Consider the following 18,344-nt stretch of genomic DNA (forward strand, 5'->3'; position numbering starts at 1 on the left):
CTCATCCAGGTCACTGATGAAGATATTGAATAAGACTCACCCCAGAACTGACCCCTGTGAAGTCCTGCAAAGCTCAGAGTTAATCAGTGATCTTAGACTTTCTGATCTTCAGATTTGACTGAAACTTTGGAAGTTATTGATACTCTTGCCTAAAAAAGTTGTACTTGTTCATAATTTGATTGGTAAGCTGTCCTAGTTATTTTTAGATAGCTGATGTGCAATGAAGACCAAAAATTTGTTAACACTTAAAAGAAGTATTCGGAGGAGGAGTGGAGGAGAAGTGAATACTGTTCCTACTGAATGTTCTTTACTGCTTATGGACATCTAAACACAGGAAGAGAGTTCTCTATCTGGTATCTCTTATCAGGTAGAGTTCATATCAGGCTGCTAGAGAGGAAAGCTGAATTCTTACGAGACAGAGACTCATAAAAATAATTGTGCTGTAACTATGGAGGGGGTTTTAGGCCTTTACTTCCCCTGGGGAAGTAAATTTTGGAAGGAGAGGATTTTTGATTTGCTAGGATGCAGCTTGATAGGTGTAAGACCTCAGACCTTGAAGGGGCAGATGATTGCTCATTATATGGGGGCCTTAGTATTGTCTAATCCTGTCTCTTTATACTGTGTATGAGTTGTTACTAATAAAGAAACACTTAATTAAGCATATGATGGCTAGTTTAAAATTCACTGTTATAAGAACAGTTCACATTGTTTATTCTGCTTGTATGAGACTAGACTTGCCTTTTCACATAGCTCAGGAAGTTTGAAAGCTGCTTGGGGTTGGTGCAAGATTTAAAGTCGAAAAGGACCAAACCCACGAAAGTGTTGTGGAGAGCAGGAAAATAGAAAATGTTGAGTATTACTGTCACTGCAACTGGCCCTCCAGCTAATTATGCCTCAATTCCCTTGCAGGATAAATATAGGTTCCAGCTTTTGATCTACAGAGGGTGTGTGTAGTGGCAGAAGAGTGACTGCCAATACCACCTGAGAAAGAGCAAAGGAACCGTTTATAACTAGTTGTGGAGAATAAGCGAGGAATGTATAATGAACGCTTGGCTCTAAATTAAGGAAGAGAGGGATCACCCAGGATATTTAATTTTGCCTAATTATCACAACTTAAAATTTTAATGTTTTTCTTTCTGACTGATTATTAATTGCAGTTACAAGCTAAACTTAATGGCCTTACTGTTGGATAAACACCAGGAACTAGCTTTCAATTTTGAATCCATGAACAGGATTTACTGTGACATTTGAGGTCTACAGGGATTCTTTAAAGCTAAAAATCAAGAACTAGCAAGTACTCATCCTCAGTATCAGAGAGACAGAGCAGTATTAGCATGGTAAAACATAATGTATTACAATAAAATGTGAATTTTATTACATTTTGTCTCAGTTGTTTTATGTGCAAGAAAAGCATTTAAAGAAGGTTTGTTCTAGAGAGGGAAGAAAGGTTATTGGCATGCAGGTAAACTTCCTCTGCTGTAACCGTAAATTCTGTTATGCAGGGAGCTGAGTCGCAACAAAATTAGAAAAATAGATGGGCTTACGTTCCAAGGACTTCCAGCTTTGAAATCATTAAAACTGCAGAGAAATGGAGTTACTAGACTCATGGATGGTGCTTTCTGGGGATTGACCAACATGGAAGTCTTGTAAGTATCAATTTTTTCTGATCTATTCTGCTGATAGCGTATGAAGTAGAATTGCACAAAATTAATAGGATTGCTTGATAAAATGTAAGGATGTTTTTGAATTAAATTATTCTAGTGTGCTTTGAAAAGCAGCACACAATTCATTGGTGAATGTGTTAGGACAGCACATTCTGAATGCACATCTGCAAATGTAAAGAGAGACTGTAGCTAGCTAGCTAGTATCATAAAGTCAGATGTGGATCTGTGGCAAAGAACATGCTCTGCTGATTTTCTGAACCTTATGGTTTTTATCTGTTTGTGTGTGTTTGTAGGCAGCTGGACCATAACAACTTAACAGAGGTAACCAAAGGCTGGCTTTATGGCTTACTGATGCTGCAGCAACTCCATCTTAGCCAAAATGCCATCAGTAGGATCAGTCCTGATGCCTGGGAATTTTGCCAAAAACTCAGTGAGCTGTGAGTAGCTTTTATTCTATTCCAGTTTTGAAAGCTGGGTACATGCCAAAGCATGAACTTCTTACCACTGATCTGTGAATTTTTTCATAACAAAGTTTCCAAGGTGACAACAACTTTTTTGTACGTGAGACAGTTACATTTTGTTGAAAGCAGTTGAAGCCAACCGTGACTGCTTCATTTCACTGTGGCAGTTATACTAAAGCTGTAACATAGTCATCTTCAAACGAAAGAAATTCATTCTGCAGTAATTTGTGAATTGTTGGAAATGATACACAAGCTGTGTGGTCAAAAATGCTGTAGTAGGTTTTGTGATAGTTTTTTCCCTTGCAACTTTCTCCTCCCTCTGAAAGTTCACCTGAGTTGAACTGGGTAATAAGTACTGCAGCATAAATAGTAAAAGACATTTTTCCTTGAATTTGCAGAGATTTGACATCTAATCACTTAGCAAGGCTAGATGATTCAAGCTTCGTTGGTTTAAGCGTGTTGGTTGGACTGTACATTGGAAACAACAAAGTAAATTACATTGCTGATTGTGCCTTCCGGGGACTTTCCAGTCTACAGACTTTGTAAGTTAACAAACTCCATTTTTAAAGTCAGAAAGCTTAAGAAAATATCCTCAGTGTTTATGGATTCTATTTTTTCCATTAGGAAATATACCAGAGCCTTTTGTTACCTTTCCCAGATCAGCATGTGTTTTTCTTACAGGAGGATTTTTTTTCAGAATAGTTGGGAGAGGGAGGACTTTTGTTAAGATTGTGCACAATGGATGGTGGTAAATACAAGCTTTTGGTAGCATTGTTCTGGGAAAGGCACATCTCCATTGCAAGGCAGCAAGCAGCATTGCTGCCCATAGCTTTAGGGATCTGGCTTATAGTTGTGTCTTAAATGAGTCAACATTTCCCTCATGATACAAATACGACAAAATTCACAACTGTGTATTACTTGGACACCGATGCTTGTCATGACTGGGCAATTGCTTTAAGCATTTGAGCATTTTTTTTTAAATGCAAAATGCTATTTTTTAAATAGCATTTCTTGAAGGAAGGAGAAGAAAATAGTAATTTAAATATGCTCCAATTCATTATAAGTCTTCTAATTGCATACCATTAGCCCATCTGTTAACCTGGTAAATGAAATGATTGAAAATGAAATGGCTTTGAAAAGGCCGCTAACAGTTTACTTTCAGGGGTTTTTGCACATGCTCACACTTTGGGCATCTAGCAAAGATGCAATTCAAAGGAGTGTATGCTATGTTTCACAAATATAAAGAGAATTGCAGATCATAAAGAGGAGTCAGAAACTTGTGAGGTGTCTAGGAATTGTTTTCCTCTTAGATTTTTTTTTTTTTTTTGTCTGGTGATACCCTGTTGATTCTTTGCTCCCACACAGTTCTTCTAACAAATCCATAATGGTTTTATTCTTCACAGATAATTAAGCTAGTGTTGTGAATGTTGTAGGATGTAAAAATCATAGAATCATGGAATTGGTAGGGTTGAAAGGGACCTTTAGAGATCATCTAGTCCAACCCCCCTGCAGAAGCAGGTTCACCTAGATCATAGGAACATGTCCAGGCAGGTCTCGAAGACCTCCAAGGAAGGAGACTCCACAACCCCTCTGGGCAACCTGTGCCACTGCTCCGTCACCCTCACAGTAAAAAATGTCACTTATTAATAAATCTGTGTGTTCTTTGTGTGTTAGTATTATGAACTTACAAAGAGCATATTTTTTTAAAGTTGATCCCTTCCCTTCCTGTGATACTCATTCTCTTATGATAGTGCTGTACCTGAATGCTATTGTAGGAGAATGTGAGTTTGTTTTTGAACGATTCTTAAAATTTTTGAGTTTGACCTTTTAAATTATCATTGGAAAAAGTGCTAATAGTCCTCAAAGTCTCAGTAAAAATGTAAATGAAATATCTAATCAGGAAGAGCAACCTATCAGAAAGCTATTTTAGAAATTGCTTTAAATAGTACATACAATTGAAGAAATATGTGCCTTGTTCTTTTTAATAACACTTGTTTGATTTCCCCTCCCCCTTTAAACAGAGATCTGAAAAACAATGAAATATCATGGACTATTGAAGATACGAATGGTGCCTTCTCTGGCCTAGATAAACTTAGGAAGCTGTGAGTATTGCTACGATATTTATATCTGATCCTTCCTTAAAAGAAATATCTTAATTATCTTATTGTGGTTTAAGGGACAAGCCCAACACTTCATGATATTTTCCATAGCTGAGATGTACTTTTTTTCTCCCTTACCATTTTCATCTCTATAAAATGTTCCTTTTCTATAACAGAAGTTTCAGATTTTTCAAGTCAGATTAATCTGAAATATTTTAACCATTACTACTATCTATGGAAACATTTCTCAAAGAATGAGAGTTTCACATAATAGGAAATAGTAAGTGACACTATGAAAAAGGCATAGTGACAGGAATAGTCTTTGGTAAAGTAATGCAGTGTCCAATGGAAGTAGCTTCATTGCGCTGAAATTTTCAAATTCACATGTATGAAATAAAAAGATGCTTGTGTGTATACATTTAGATTAGTCCATACAACCAGACTGTGTACATTGAACGTCTTCCAAAATCCTTATAAAATCTAAATGTTTACTCAAGGGGACTAAATGACTGTCATCTTTTAGAGGTGAGACATTTTGTGGTATTGGGGAGGGATGAATATTGAATATTAGTCCAAGTTTAGAAATAAATGGCAAAAATGCAATTGTTGAGCTCAAAAAATACTTCCACTTTATTTCATTTGCATCATCTACTTGTATTTTTCAGAGTACTCCAAGGAAACAGGATTAGATCCATTACAAAGAAAGCATTTTCTGGTTTGGATGCACTTGAACACCTGTAAGTAGTAAAAATTCACATTTAGTCCAACATTAGAAAAAACGAATTTTGGTACTAATTGAAAGAAAAGTAGGACTAACAAGCTATATGACTTTGAATTAAATATATGTATCCTGGTTGCTACTGTGATATTGAGAAGGGTCTTTTGTTTTGCAGTTAATGCTGAATATGAATTTTGGAACTGATGCTGAAAGTGTTACTGTATTAAGCATGCTATAAAACTATGTAATCTTGTCTCTAGTTTTTAAGCTAGGGAGATCCTTTGTATATCACAAGGTAGCAAACTATTCCTTGAAACTACTTTTTCCTCTGAATATATTTTTCTTTTTTATTTTTCTTAGAGATCTAAGTAACAATGCAATTATGTCAGTTCAAGGAAATGCATTTTCAGAAATGAAGAAACTCCAAGAATTGTAAGTTGCAATGTAAAGACATGACCTCTAAATATATATAATTATGGAAAGAAATATAGATAAATATATAATAAATATAAATAAAAGCCTTGTAAGATGTTGCTTGGTGCAGTGATAAACTCCCACTGCAATCTCTCTGAAGTTACATAAAAAGGGTATGTCAGTGTATTGTTTTTTTGATGTGATGACTGTATTTAAGTGAGATAGCATGAGATAGGAGGTGTTCATTTTCTGGTACATTTGGTGTCTAGAGTCCTTATTTTAAATTGGCTGATCTCTAATAGGTATTAGATAAGGGAGACTTTGATGTAGTGTGCTGTAAGATCAGCAGTGCTATCACTGAGCTGAAGCTTACTGGACCAGTGAAATGCAGTGCTGTAATTCTTTTGTAAATACCTGGTTGTCAGTGCTTGTAATTGGGTCCTTCTATCCCATAGCAGCGAAGGGGCAGATATTCAGGGAAGTCATGAAGCGGTCACTGGGAACAATGTATACTTCTAGTGAGTGTTTGGTGGGTTTTTTGTCCTCTTGACTTCTTATTCAGTGGATCAATGCAGAAAAATACTACCACTGTTCCCTGTGTTTTGGGCACAGCTGCTTCTTCCTCTTACATCTGCCTTAACGCTTCCTCTGTTTATATCAGCTTTCTGTAGTCAGATCTGTTGTCCTGAGCTGCTCAGTGAACTAAAGAATTAACAAAAAGATACTGCTCTCATTATGAGTAGAAACTGCCTGAAGTATCACCGTATCATCTGTCTCTCTACTTCATCTCTACATGTTATCCATGCTGGGTGCCACAGAGAAAGTAAGGAGTGGCCTTGCATGTTTCACAGACTCATAGAACAGCCCAGGCTGACCTCAAAAGGTCATCTGGTCCAACCTTTTCTGGAAAAGAGTCTAGATGAGATCACCTAGCACTCTGTCCAGTTGTGACTTGAAAACCTCCAGTGTTGGGAACAACACCGTGTTCCTGGGGATTTTGTTCTAATGTATGACTCTTCACACTGTAAAATATTTCTTTCTTGTATCTTGACAATATTTGGTTCATTTGAAGTTCAGTTTGATGTTATCCATACAGTGATGTAGCTGCAGTTGCTCTAGAAGGCAGCAGCCATGCTTCTACTCATAGCCAGAGATTTTCTGCCTTTCCTCTTCCTTGAGTTGAAACCGATTGTATTGCTTTGTTAGTTTGCTGAACTCATTCAGCCAGCTGTAGGGTACTTGTTAAAATTGGCACAGGAAAAGCAGTGGGAACACAGTGCTGACAATTAGGGAATGATACAGATGATTTGAAGAGTGATCAAATGTGCTGGAATGACAGACTAACACTGCTCCAAGAGCTTGTAAGATGCTACAAGATACCAGACTCTGAAAACTTCAGTGAAATAACTATTCAAAATTTGGGATGTTTCAGTTATTTTTTTCTGTAAATTTATTGAAACACCTGGTAGACATCCATTATGTTTGAGGAAGGTAGAGACATGGTAGAAAGTACTTTCCCAGAAGTAAGTTTATTTAGTACAAATTTCCATCTAGTAATTTTATTCTGAAGCTGTTGCAGGGTTAATCTGAAAATAACATGACACATATCCACTGCGTCAGAGTAGCAAAAACTACTGGGGTTACTCTGCTTCATAAGAATAACAAGAATGCCCCTAGAAATTCAGTGAAAAGTTACCTGTTTTATCTCTGTGTGAACTGGAGAGCTGGCATCCCTAGGTTTTATCCAGGCAGTGTGAAAAAAGAGCAGAGCCGCACTTTTCTTAAAAAAAAAAAAAAATCAGGAATTGAAATACCTTCATTTGTCTTTCAAACTGTTTCTCTCCCTGATCCATAAATTATTTTTGCTTTTGGTCCAAGAAAAAAAAAATTGAAGAGAGGTGTTTTGTTACTAACTGTGTTTTTTAACACCTGTCTTTTTAAGAGTGATTCTGAATTTTCAGCCAAAATTGAGAACTCCTCCTACTTCCAACTCCTGATTCTAGAAAGAATATCCCTTTGTTTCCTTATTTGTTCCCTTTCTGTGAACGTAGATATTCGCATATGTTAGAGAAGCTGATAGCCAGTTCTGCCCTTTTTATTTCAACACTGGACTACTCTACATCTCCTCACTCCTTCTAAAGAAATATCTTTCCCAAGATAAAATCTGACTGAGATGGAAATGAGGGAAAGAAATTGTCACAGAATTTTTTTATTAGCTTCCAGAGCACTCCCTTCTGGCCTATTCTTTGGCATGTCTGTTCTCTGTGTCCTACTGCTGACTGTAGTTTTGTACCCAAGACACCACAAACATGCCTGACTGCCTGGACTTTTATTCATGACAGAAGCTGGGAGTTGAGGATAACACATCTGCTTTGTAGAATGTAGGAGTCGTGGCAGTGATGTCACCACATCTCAGCTAAATAATGTTGCTGTCTTGATATAAAATTGTGATATATGTATTTAACCTAAAAATTTAGAGTTTTTACAGACATGTGCTGGTGTAGATATGTTATAAAAACTCAAACCCAAGCACACAGACTTTAAATGTAATTGCTTATTTTTAGGCATTTAAATACATCGAGTCTCTTGTGTGACTGCCAGTTAAAATGGCTACCACAGTGGATGTCAGAGAACAACTTTCAGAGCTTTGTAAATGCCACTTGTGCCCATCCTCAGCTGCTAAAAGGGAGAAGTATTTTTGCTGTCAGCCTGGATGGATTTGTCTGTGGTGAGTATAGCCTCTATTTCTCATTCCATAGAAGAAATTCTGCTGAACATGTAGATTTTTGTTGTGGTTTCTTTGATATGTTTTGATTTTTATAATAAAATGGAGAGGATTTAGTATTTGTTAACATTTCCTTCTGTGTTCCCAAACTGTGACGCAGATGCTTAAAGCTTGTGGGACAAGGTGTTGAGTGACATTTTTCTGACTTTTATCTCATGTACAGTTTGCTTACATCGTATGTAGCATAGCTTGCAAGGGAAGGCTCAGTAATTTGTGGAAGTAACATGTATACGCCTCTAGATTAAAAAGATGGATGTTGTTTAGATAGCTGTAGTTTTTAAGTGAGATTTATCTTGGCAAACTTAAGATGCAATTTTTTATTTTGATTATTTGTAAATTATTTTCGTACATTTCAGTCTTGAGGTTATTCTTGAGCTGAGAAAATTTGAAGGTTAGAATAGCCATAATGGCCTCAGCTCTGACCTTTTTTATCTGTGCTTGTGTCTACTTTAAAAATTATTCAGACTATGTAAGCTATTACCTGTATGTAAACTACATTTTAGACATCTGATTACTGCAGTTATGCTACTGATATTGCAGTGCATGAGATGGTCAATGTTAATAAAGGACTTTAAGAGTTGAGACTTTGAGACAAGAGCATCAAATAGGAAATATCTCTCTGTGTATTTAGTAACATTCCCTATCACCTATATGTTATGTTCTCTATTTAAAGCATTCATAGAATCATAGAATGGTAGGGGTTGCAAGGGACCTTTAGAGATCATCTAGTCCAATCCCCCTGCAGAAGCAGGTTCACCTAGATCAGGTTGAATAGGAACATGTCCAGGCAGGTCTTGAAGATCTCCAAGGAAGGAGACTCCACAACCCCCCTGGGCAGCCTTTTCCACTGCTCTGTCACTCTCACGGTGAAATAGTTTTTTCTTATGTTTAAGTGGAACTTTTTGTGTTCCAGCTTCATCCCATTACCCCTTGTCCTGTTACTATCTACTATAGAAAATAGGGATGTCCCAACTTCCTGACACTCACCCTTTAGATATTTATAAATGTTAATAAGATCACCCCTCAATCTCCAGACCAAACAGCCCCAGTTCCCGCAGCTTTTCCTCATATGAAAGATGTTCTATACCCTTGATCATCTTGGTGGCCCTGAGCTGGACTCTCTCCAGCACTTCCCTGTCCCTCTTGAGCTGAGGAGCCCAGAACTGGACACAGTACTCCAGCTGAGGCCTCACCAGGGCAGATTCAGACTAAAGATGTCTGGGTACTTTGATAGATTTAGTGGGAGCTTTGAAAATATCAGGAAATTAAAAGCTAATGGCCTTTCATATATTTTTGTTGTATACACTATACTTTTCTTACCAAAGAAAATTCAAACTTTGTATTCTTTAGAAACAAAAGTGTAATCATATTTGACATTTAGATAACTTTCCTCTCTTAGCAAATATGACTGTTTTATTTCTGCTGTTGCCACTGATACCCTTTTTTCACTGGGAAGGCAAGCACAAATTATAAAACTCTACAAAAATGTTATCTCCCTTCCTATTAGCAGTCAAATGTTTAATATACTAAATAATGAATAGGTGGTGTATAATCTAGCTGCTGTTGAAAAGAACTTGACATAGTACAGGAAATTATAGATTACTCTAGCTAATGAAGTGTATATGAAGTATACATCCTTAGAATCCTTGTTTATGAGAAACTCATTCTGGCAAGAAATGAAATTGAGAGATATTTAAATATATATCTCTCATTTATTAGACCACAGGAGACTGTGATCTGTCTTTTAGTTGCTGGATGCCATTTTTGATGAATTAAAATTAAAACCCTTGAAGATGTATTAGCAGAAGATGAAGTACTAAGAATAAGTTGTTACATTTGATACATAAAGTAATTGTCATTCAGAATTAATGAGAATCTCTTAATCCAGTCGAGTGTGTCACTGTTTATGAAATCTTTAAAGTGTGCCATCACTAGGTGTTTAGGTGTACACACCTTGCCTCATAAGTTTACAATGGCCAGTTTTGTTTTTATAGAATTTTCAAGAGGAATGCATTAAAATAAGTAAACCATTACATATAATTAATGTGAGTTTATAAACTTTCTAAATTGTGACAAGTCCCATTTTTTAAAACAGCTAGGAGATAGGAGGAAGTCATCCTAAGTTTGTCAAAGAAAACCTGTGTAATTTATGCTTCCTGAGATCATGTCTTTCAAACTGAAACAAATCATGAGATACTTCTGTACTAAAGAGAACTGTGGAAGTAAAATACTGTGGGTACTTTTAATTACTTCAGAATGTCAGCACATCTCATTTTCTTTTGTGTAACACACAACACACAAGTCCTTGAAGGAATTAATACCTTGACTCTGGTATGTTGTTCCCAAAAAATGAGGCATAAGTACGCAAAGGGGCTAGGTAAAACCTGATGCTCTGCTCTGCAGGCTGATCTGCAGTAAGGTATATTTGTGGGGCTTTTCCTGCAATCTGTTTGGACCAGTGTCTTTGTCAGGACATCTTGAGACATTGTGAAAGTTGGGAATATGCTAAAGTTCTTGCTTTTGGGAGACCAAGCATTTAATTGCCTGCTGCTTTTGTAGGTGCAATGTACATGCAATTGACAGAATAAATAGTTCAGAAGGCATCTAATTCTTTAAGCTCCAAAACCAGCACTTTGAAGGTAGTATGGAGACCTCCAGAAGCTAATATCTTGAAATTCTTGTGTCTAGCCCTGCTTAAGGGACCTTAAGTGCTACTGTGTTTGTGAGGGTGGACCAAACAACTAGAAATCCCTGGAATGGTGACTTTTGTATATGATTGTTTTCTGTGGGTTTGGGTAAAGCCCTCCACTTTAACTTGCAGTTTCTGATAGAGGGAGAAATGTATTTTCAATAAAGAAAAAAATCACAGCAGCCTGAGGTGTTTTAAAGATGAAGGGTAGGCTCCATAACTAACATTGAGAATAGTTCTTATGGAAGCCAGGGAGTAGTGTTCTACTCTTTAGTGCTGCTGTTGAACAAACTGTACACTCAGTCTGCTTTCAAATATACTTCCTCTTCAATAAGAGATGACTCGGCACAATAAACTCGTAAGTACAACATCTTTAAATGCCTTAAGGCTAACAAAATTTAAACCAAAAGCATCCTGTATCCATTTTATAGATATTTATCTGACTCTTCTCTCAAACCTATCAAACAAGGCTTACAAACTCATTCTAAAGAGTCCTCAGGCCTCACATATATTTTTCTTTTTCTCTTCTTCTATGTTTCTTTTTCTCCCTTTTCCTTTCTGTGCAGATGATTTTCCTAAACCACAGATCACCGTCCAGCCAGAAACCCAGTCAGCAATCAAAGGCTCCAATTTGAGTTTTGTATGTTCAGCAGCCAGCAGCAGTGATTCCCCAATGACTTTTGCATGGAAGAAAGACAACGAATTGTTACAAGATGCTGAAATGGAGAATTATGCACACCTCCGGGCACAGGGTGGTGAAGTGATGGAGTACACTACCATCCTTCGCCTGCGCAACGTTGAATTCAGTAATGAAGGGAAATACCAGTGTGTTATTTCAAATCATTTTGGTTCATCCTACTCTGTCAAAGCCAAACTTACAGTAAACAGTAAGTATGTTACTTTTTGCTTGTGGACTTAAAGTAGAATGATTTTAATCAAGATATGTAAACATACTTTTTCCATTCTCATCATCTGCGTCTTTCGGAAGATCCCTTAATAAGCTGAGACCATTTCTTAAAATATAGCTACTTCCAAGATCACCATACAGTTTTACATCTGGCCCAATTGTGCTGAACCACAGTCTAGGAGAAAACAAATAACAGACCCAATTTGTAATAAATCTAACAAAATCCATGTAACAAGATGGAAAAACATTAATCTTTCCAGGAGGTAAGTGTATGCTCTGTTTCAAGGTACTATGGAAAGGTCATGTAGGAGACTGTTAGTAGAAATGAGATTTTGATTAAGGCGGCTTCATATACTTCACGGCTCCCTCTCTTTCTCTTTCCTGGCTACTGATAAATTCAGGTTGTATGCTTCTCTGGCATTTTAGGCCTGAGAATGCTGTGCAAAAAAAGGAAAAGTCTGTTTCATTTATTCACCTGGATATCACTAATTTTTCTGTAGTGATGCCTTCATTTACAAAGATGCCCATGGACTTGACCATTCGTGCTGGGGCAATGGCCCGTTTGGAGTGTGCTGCTGTTGGGCATCCCATCCCACAGATCGCTTGGCAGAAAGATGGGGGAACAGATTTCCCTGCGGCACGCAAGAGGCGCATGCACGTCATGCCTGAAGACGATGTGTTCTTCATCGTGGACGTGAAGATCGAGGACACGGGCGTTTATAGCTGCACAGCTCAAAACACAGCAGGAAGCATTTCAGCCAATGCCACGTTAACAGTGTTAGGTAAGACATCAGCCATCCTTAATGGCATCATCTCGAAGAGCAAAAGTGTGGCTGAGCACTTGGAAAGTCGTCCGCTGTTTAAAAATTGCAATGTTGTGGAAGTGCTGTATAGAGATAAAAATCTGAAACAATTTGTATTCACATATAGTTACAGACTAGAAATATGTATTCCAGCACAAAATCACTATTATGATGCAAAAGAGAAAAAAATGCTCACGTTTCTCAGTGCCCACAGTTACATTTCTCAATGCTCTCAGACATGCAGGGGAGTGGAAAGGGGCTGTTATTTTTGTTAGACAGGAGATTTTGTTTCAATTTCCTGTTGTTTTGTTAACCATTTTCAGTCTAGTTCTCTGCAGTCTTGAACATGGATTATTTGGCCTTTTTACCTTCTAAGCCTCTAGGTCTGATCAATTGACAAGTAAAATGTAGGATGCTAAGTTCAAATTCCTTGAGTGTGTGTAAGCTTCATTAGGCATTACTGATGCATTTCATTTAGCTTTTCCTCTTGAGCTGTGAAGGGACATGTTCCCATCCTTGCAAGGTCATTTAGAATGTAAAGGCTCATGCTTTCTTTTCAGAAACACCATCATTCCTGCGGCCTTTGCTGGATCGAACTGTAACAAAAGGTGAAACCGCAGTGTTACAGTGTATTGCTGGTGGTAGCCCTCCACCCCGGCTGAACTGGACTAAGGATGACAGCCCTCTCGTGGTAACGGAAAGACATTTCTTTGCTGCAGGCAACCAGTTACTAATTATTGTGGATACAGATGTAGAAGATGCTGGGAAGTATACTTGTGAGATGTCTAATACGCTTGGAACGGAACGAGGCAACATCCGCCTTAATGTAATTCCTACTCCCACCTGTGATTCTCCTCAAAACATTTCCCCATCACTTGATGATGACGGATGGGCCACAGTTGGCATTGTGATCATAGCTGTGGTTTGCTGTGTGGTGGGCACTTCCTTGGTGTGGGTGGTCATCATCTACCACACCAGAAGGAGAAACGAAGATTGCAGCATCACAAATACAGGTGTGTAAACTGAAGGGTTGACTTGGGAAGGAAAGAAAATGTTGTTTGTGGTTGCTTCGCAATGACTTTACTGTAGAAACATTTGTGTGCTTTGACTCAGAGTCAAAGGAGTGAATTACCCATTACCTTTTGTGCTTTGCTGACAAGTCAAAAATGCTACTACAAGTTCTGAAGTATGCTGATGGCTTTTGTGTGTGTTTTACTTATGTGCAGATGAAACAAATTTGCCTGCTGACATTCCAAGTTACCTGTCATCCCAGGGGACACTGGCTGAAAGGCAGGATGGATATGGTTCATCTGAAAGTGGCAGTCATCATCAGTTCCTCACATCTTCTGTGGGAGGGTATTTCTTGCAGCAGAGGGACAGTAATGGTAGGTGCAAAATGTTAAGCAGATTATCCACGATGCTTGAGTAGCTGCAGTTTGGCTGTTGTCTTTCTAACTGATAAAAGTAACACTAAAGAAGCATCTTCCTGAAGTTTGAGAGGATGTGGAATTTATTACTTGGGATTGCTTCAGTGCCATATTGCTTAAATCATAAATTTTTTCTCTAATCTCAAGGTTAAATTTAAACTGACAATAATATTTCCAAAACAAGAGTGTCCAGAAATAATTAGAGCAGCATCTTGTCCTCTGTTACAGCTTGAAAAGGATGCTCTTAAATGGAATGTAGGCATGGGTGGTAGTGCCAGTGTAACTTTTGTGTAATATAACTGATTCGACTTTCATGTTAGAAAAGTCATTGGGGTCAGAGTTAATAACAAATTTAAGGTGACTGCAAGTTTAAATCTGCAGTACTTAATATTTATACATAATGGCCCCTGAGAATTCAGAACATACCTGAGTTAGAGAGAGTTGCTGAGAAGGGGTCATGGTTGAGATACAATCAGGAGCTGGCCAGGTGGAAATGATGCGGTGGTGAGAGTTCTGCAGTTACAGGATAGTGAGAGAAGCAGCCTTTCTGTGGAGCAAGAACCACAGACAATGTCCCCAACGTTCAGGAACCACTGTGATAAATGTCAGTATAGCTATTCCAGCAGCCAGTGACTCGCTCAGATCCTTCATCACAGAACTTTCTCATTATCATTCCATGCTCCAAAAGGTGGCTGCATGACAGATCATGGGCCTGGCTCTGGAGGAAGAACAGAAGTCCCTGGTTCTGATCTCTGTGATTGGTTTTGTCTGTTACCCAGGGACTATATAATGAAGCAAAGTGTAACACATTCTTTGCCAAGCTAAGAATTTGATTTCTCCTCGAAAAGTTAGATTAAGAAAGCTCTAAATACACTGTGAAATGTAGTTGAACAGACGGGAATCTTAAAAGAACAAAACTTTGTCAAGAAACTGTAAACTGAAGCTTGAGAAAAGACCATACATTGACGCGTGAATTTTATTTTTAAGGCATTTGCCACCTAGATAATGGCAGTGAAACAGACTTGGAGGGTGTTGCAGATCCATTCCTATGCCAATATCTGGGGACTTCAGGGATTTTGTATTTAAAAGGAAACACATATGGCTCTGAGGCCTTTGAAGCATACAGTGCAAGTAAGTTAGGGGGAGGGCAGGGGTAAGAAAGTTTTACTACTAATTTATTCTTGTACTAGGATGAATCTATATGAAAACTATGTTTCATTTTCTTTAGGTTGCAGCCCTGACCAAAGAACAGCGTGCATGGACACTTACGAATCTGGATATTTGAAAAAGAAGGAATGCTATCAGTACTCACCGTCACTGGAAGATCCCTTTGACCAGTGTACTGGCATTATTGGGATGCAGGCTACAACTAGCAAATTGATTAATTCCATGTTCACTCAAAATGAAGGAACTAGACTGAAAAGCAAAAGTCTGAACTCAGACACATTTGATTTAAACAAAAGTTTGGAACCCTCATCTATTATCAGTAACAGCACTTTCATGGGTATGTTCTAGCTGTTGTTTTTTTGTTCAAGCTTCTGGTGTTACTGCTGTCTTGTTTCCTACTTCCAACATGGAGTAGAACTGAATTATCAGCTTTTACTCCTACAGTAGGTAGTTCTTAAGTAGTGTTTAAATACTGATATAGCTAGAGTTTTGAAGAGACTAACTTTGTACAATTTTTCTTGGTCTTTTTGCAGGTGTCTGTGAATTTACTACGGTAATATACTGTGAGGCATAAAAATACTTTAGAAAGGAAGGGAGCAGAGACAGGAAGTAGCTGAGGAAAGGCAATTTGACAGCTATTTGGAGTATTTTGTCCGTATTCCTGTCTTTCTGTTTTCTTCCCCGTTTTCCTCCCTGAGCAGCTTGCAATACTACAGTGTCTACTTTTTAAGGCTCACACAACTGAAGTGTACACGTAGGCCTGCTCACTTTCCACAGCAGTGCATGAGGACAGTTAGATGCCTAGAATGCAGGGTGCCCTCTGGCTGCTACTAGGAATGAGCCAGGAGGTGGGCTCTGTGCTGTCTTGGAAAGGAAGCAGCTTGGGTCTGCTTCTGACAGGCACTGAAGGAGTCCTCAAGTCAAATGTGGTAGTCCAGTGAGATGGTTCACCTCTGGGTGTAACTGTGAGCTGCCTTCTGCTTCTCAGCAAGTGACCCAAATGTTTGAAGTTCAGAAACAGAAAAGTGACTACAGTAAAACTGTATAATGAGCATATTTAGATTACCAGGACATCTCAATAGCTCACACTTACATAAAAATCAGTGGTCTGGTTCTTTTTATCTTAATGTAGCTGGCAGATTTCCGTAAACGTTGGGATACTTAAATACACATTAGCAAACTTCAGACATACCAGAATTTTGCCTGACAGGCAAAAGGTGTGCATGGTCCCAGGAGGGCTTAGGGCAGGTGGGGAGACTTGAACTGCAGTGTGTGAGGGTGTATCGTATAACATGGTGAGCCAGAACTAGTTACCCTTCAAAGCAGGATGCTGTGGAAAAATGTCCTCTCTAGCCTTCCTTTGACTTCTTGTTTTACAGTGTGTATGACAAAAGAGTTCCTGAAGCTTAATTCAAGGTTTACAACTTTAATCCAGATTGCAGTGGGAGGTAGGGGGGAGGAGAAAAATGTTGCTTTACCTTTTGAAGCTCCCTAAATTTTGGGTGTTGGTTTGGGTGCCTGGTTTAAAACACATATAATGAGTTTCACTTTCACCCTGTGATGTCTGAGTGCTGAACACAGCCCTGGAACTCTAGCTTGTTTCTGGGCTGGTGTGTCAGCATGGTTGATCGAGGCCTGGGTATGCTGGCTCTGCGAGGAGACCTGGGGGAATGTACATCACTGGGCTCTTTGTTCTCAGAGGGTGGGTTGGTATGAGCTGCAGTTTTCCCCCTTCAAAAGCCAGATGTTTAGACTGTAAAACTTTGCAGATGCCATGACATCTGGCAGAGGCCCTGGGACTACACAGTCTCCTGGCTGCCTGCCACTCACTGTTGTGAGACCGTGCAGATAGTCTGTCTCCTGCAGAAAGTAGTTCTACTGTATGTGAGGTATACCCAGGAGTTAATGCAACCTCAAGGGCTCATGTCACCCTTTCTGACCTGAAAATCTATGCAGAGCTACTCTTTCAATCAGTTCTTTGAGCTAGTGTCGCATCCAAGTTGCTTCATCATTGTTGCCTCAGATGTTTGAAAACTGTTAGCATTCTTCACTTAAAGGGGCTTATGGTTAGATCTTAGAGATGGTGACTGTGGAAGAAGTCTTATAGATTTCTTGTCTTCATCATCATAGCTTTCAAATCCAGTCCCCTTTTTGCCTCTGCAGTACCAGTGAAGATGACAGCAGACACTAACACTACTGTTGGTGCATGAACCAAAAAGTTCACAGCTTGGATTTTATTTTTATTCTTTTAAGGCAAGATTAATTTGTAGCTTTGATGCTGTAAGGAACATCTTTTTGCATTAGGAGCAGTGTTGTATTAGGAGCAAAATTGCTTTACAAATTGTTGATGCAAATATGGACCTTGTCCAGACTTCCAGTAACTTCTAAGATTACAGTTTTACTTGAAGCCTTTGCTTCTGGCAACTAAGCAACACTGGAAGAATGGCTTTTTGGGTGTAAAATTTAGTAATGGTTGTAGTGTAAAGTTATTAATAAAAACTCAGTTTTTCAAAACCAGCCTGTGGCACATTGTCCTCTGAAAATGAGTATTTTGAGTGTCATTTACAGACACTGTGATTTGCAATGTCCATATCTTTCTTCATTGAAGAATGATGAGGCCCTTTTTTGTAGAGGTGTTGACACCTTCCCAATGGTGGAGAGTGACAGACACATTAATTATTCAAGATTATTAAATTATTATTAAAGATTTAACTGAAATACCAAATTGTCTTTGGGCTATGTCTTTTGTAGCCAACTATGGGGAAAGAATGAACAGGTGTGAATTTGGCTGGTGGGACTTTTTTAATGGGAGATGCTAGCCAGAAAAAGTTTAGCATTCAGATTGCACAGTGGGAAGATGTTGTGTAACCCTCTACATGTTAGGCTTTTCTCTTTTCTTTTTAGTTTTAGCCAAACTGCATAATAGATTTCATGTGCCCTTTGTTCACTGAAGAACAGAACAGGGAGACTGTTCTGACTTTGCATTAGAAAGTATCTTGTGATATGTTTGCCATTTGATCTGTGTCACCATCCTCCCCAAAGGAAAATGGGCATCAGAGCAGGCATGAAAACAAAAGTAATAAAGTTGTGTATGGCTATACATTTACTTTGGAAATGTTATTAATGTCTCAGGTGGAAGAATCTTGGCTTTATGCTTGTGATCATACAGATGTTTTCTTTTAAAGGGTAAAATAACAGTTAAGTAAAAGC

At 38.4% G+C, this 18,344-nt stretch overlaps 1 protein-coding gene across 1 annotated transcript in view; it reads left to right on the forward strand.

The window, feature by feature from the left end:
• LRIG3 (leucine rich repeats and immunoglobulin like domains 3) overlaps positions 1 to 18,344 on the forward strand; it is a 38,434-nt gene that overhangs the window by 19,453 nt on the left and 637 nt on the right. The window contains exons 6-18 of the mRNA XM_010196030.2: positions 1,503 to 1,646; positions 1,958 to 2,101; positions 2,524 to 2,667; positions 4,147 to 4,227; positions 4,890 to 4,961; positions 5,303 to 5,374; positions 7,921 to 8,084; positions 11,397 to 11,717; positions 12,238 to 12,519; positions 13,101 to 13,553; positions 13,767 to 13,925; positions 14,955 to 15,098; positions 15,196 to 15,471. Coding sequence (XP_010194332.2) covers positions 1,503 to 1,646; positions 1,958 to 2,101; positions 2,524 to 2,667; positions 4,147 to 4,227; positions 4,890 to 4,961; positions 5,303 to 5,374; positions 7,921 to 8,084; positions 11,397 to 11,717; positions 12,238 to 12,519; positions 13,101 to 13,553; positions 13,767 to 13,925; positions 14,955 to 15,098; positions 15,196 to 15,471 — 2,456 coding nt within the window. The remainder of the gene's footprint in view (positions 1 to 1,502; positions 1,647 to 1,957; positions 2,102 to 2,523; positions 2,668 to 4,146; positions 4,228 to 4,889; positions 4,962 to 5,302; positions 5,375 to 7,920; positions 8,085 to 11,396; positions 11,718 to 12,237; positions 12,520 to 13,100; positions 13,554 to 13,766; positions 13,926 to 14,954; positions 15,099 to 15,195; positions 15,472 to 18,344) is intronic.

This window comes from Colius striatus, chromosome 1 (genome assembly GCF_028858725.1).
Source record: "Colius striatus isolate bColStr4 chromosome 1, bColStr4.1.hap1, whole genome shotgun sequence".
In the NCBI taxonomy this organism is placed as follows: domain Eukaryota; kingdom Metazoa; phylum Chordata; class Aves; order Coliiformes; family Coliidae; genus Colius; species Colius striatus.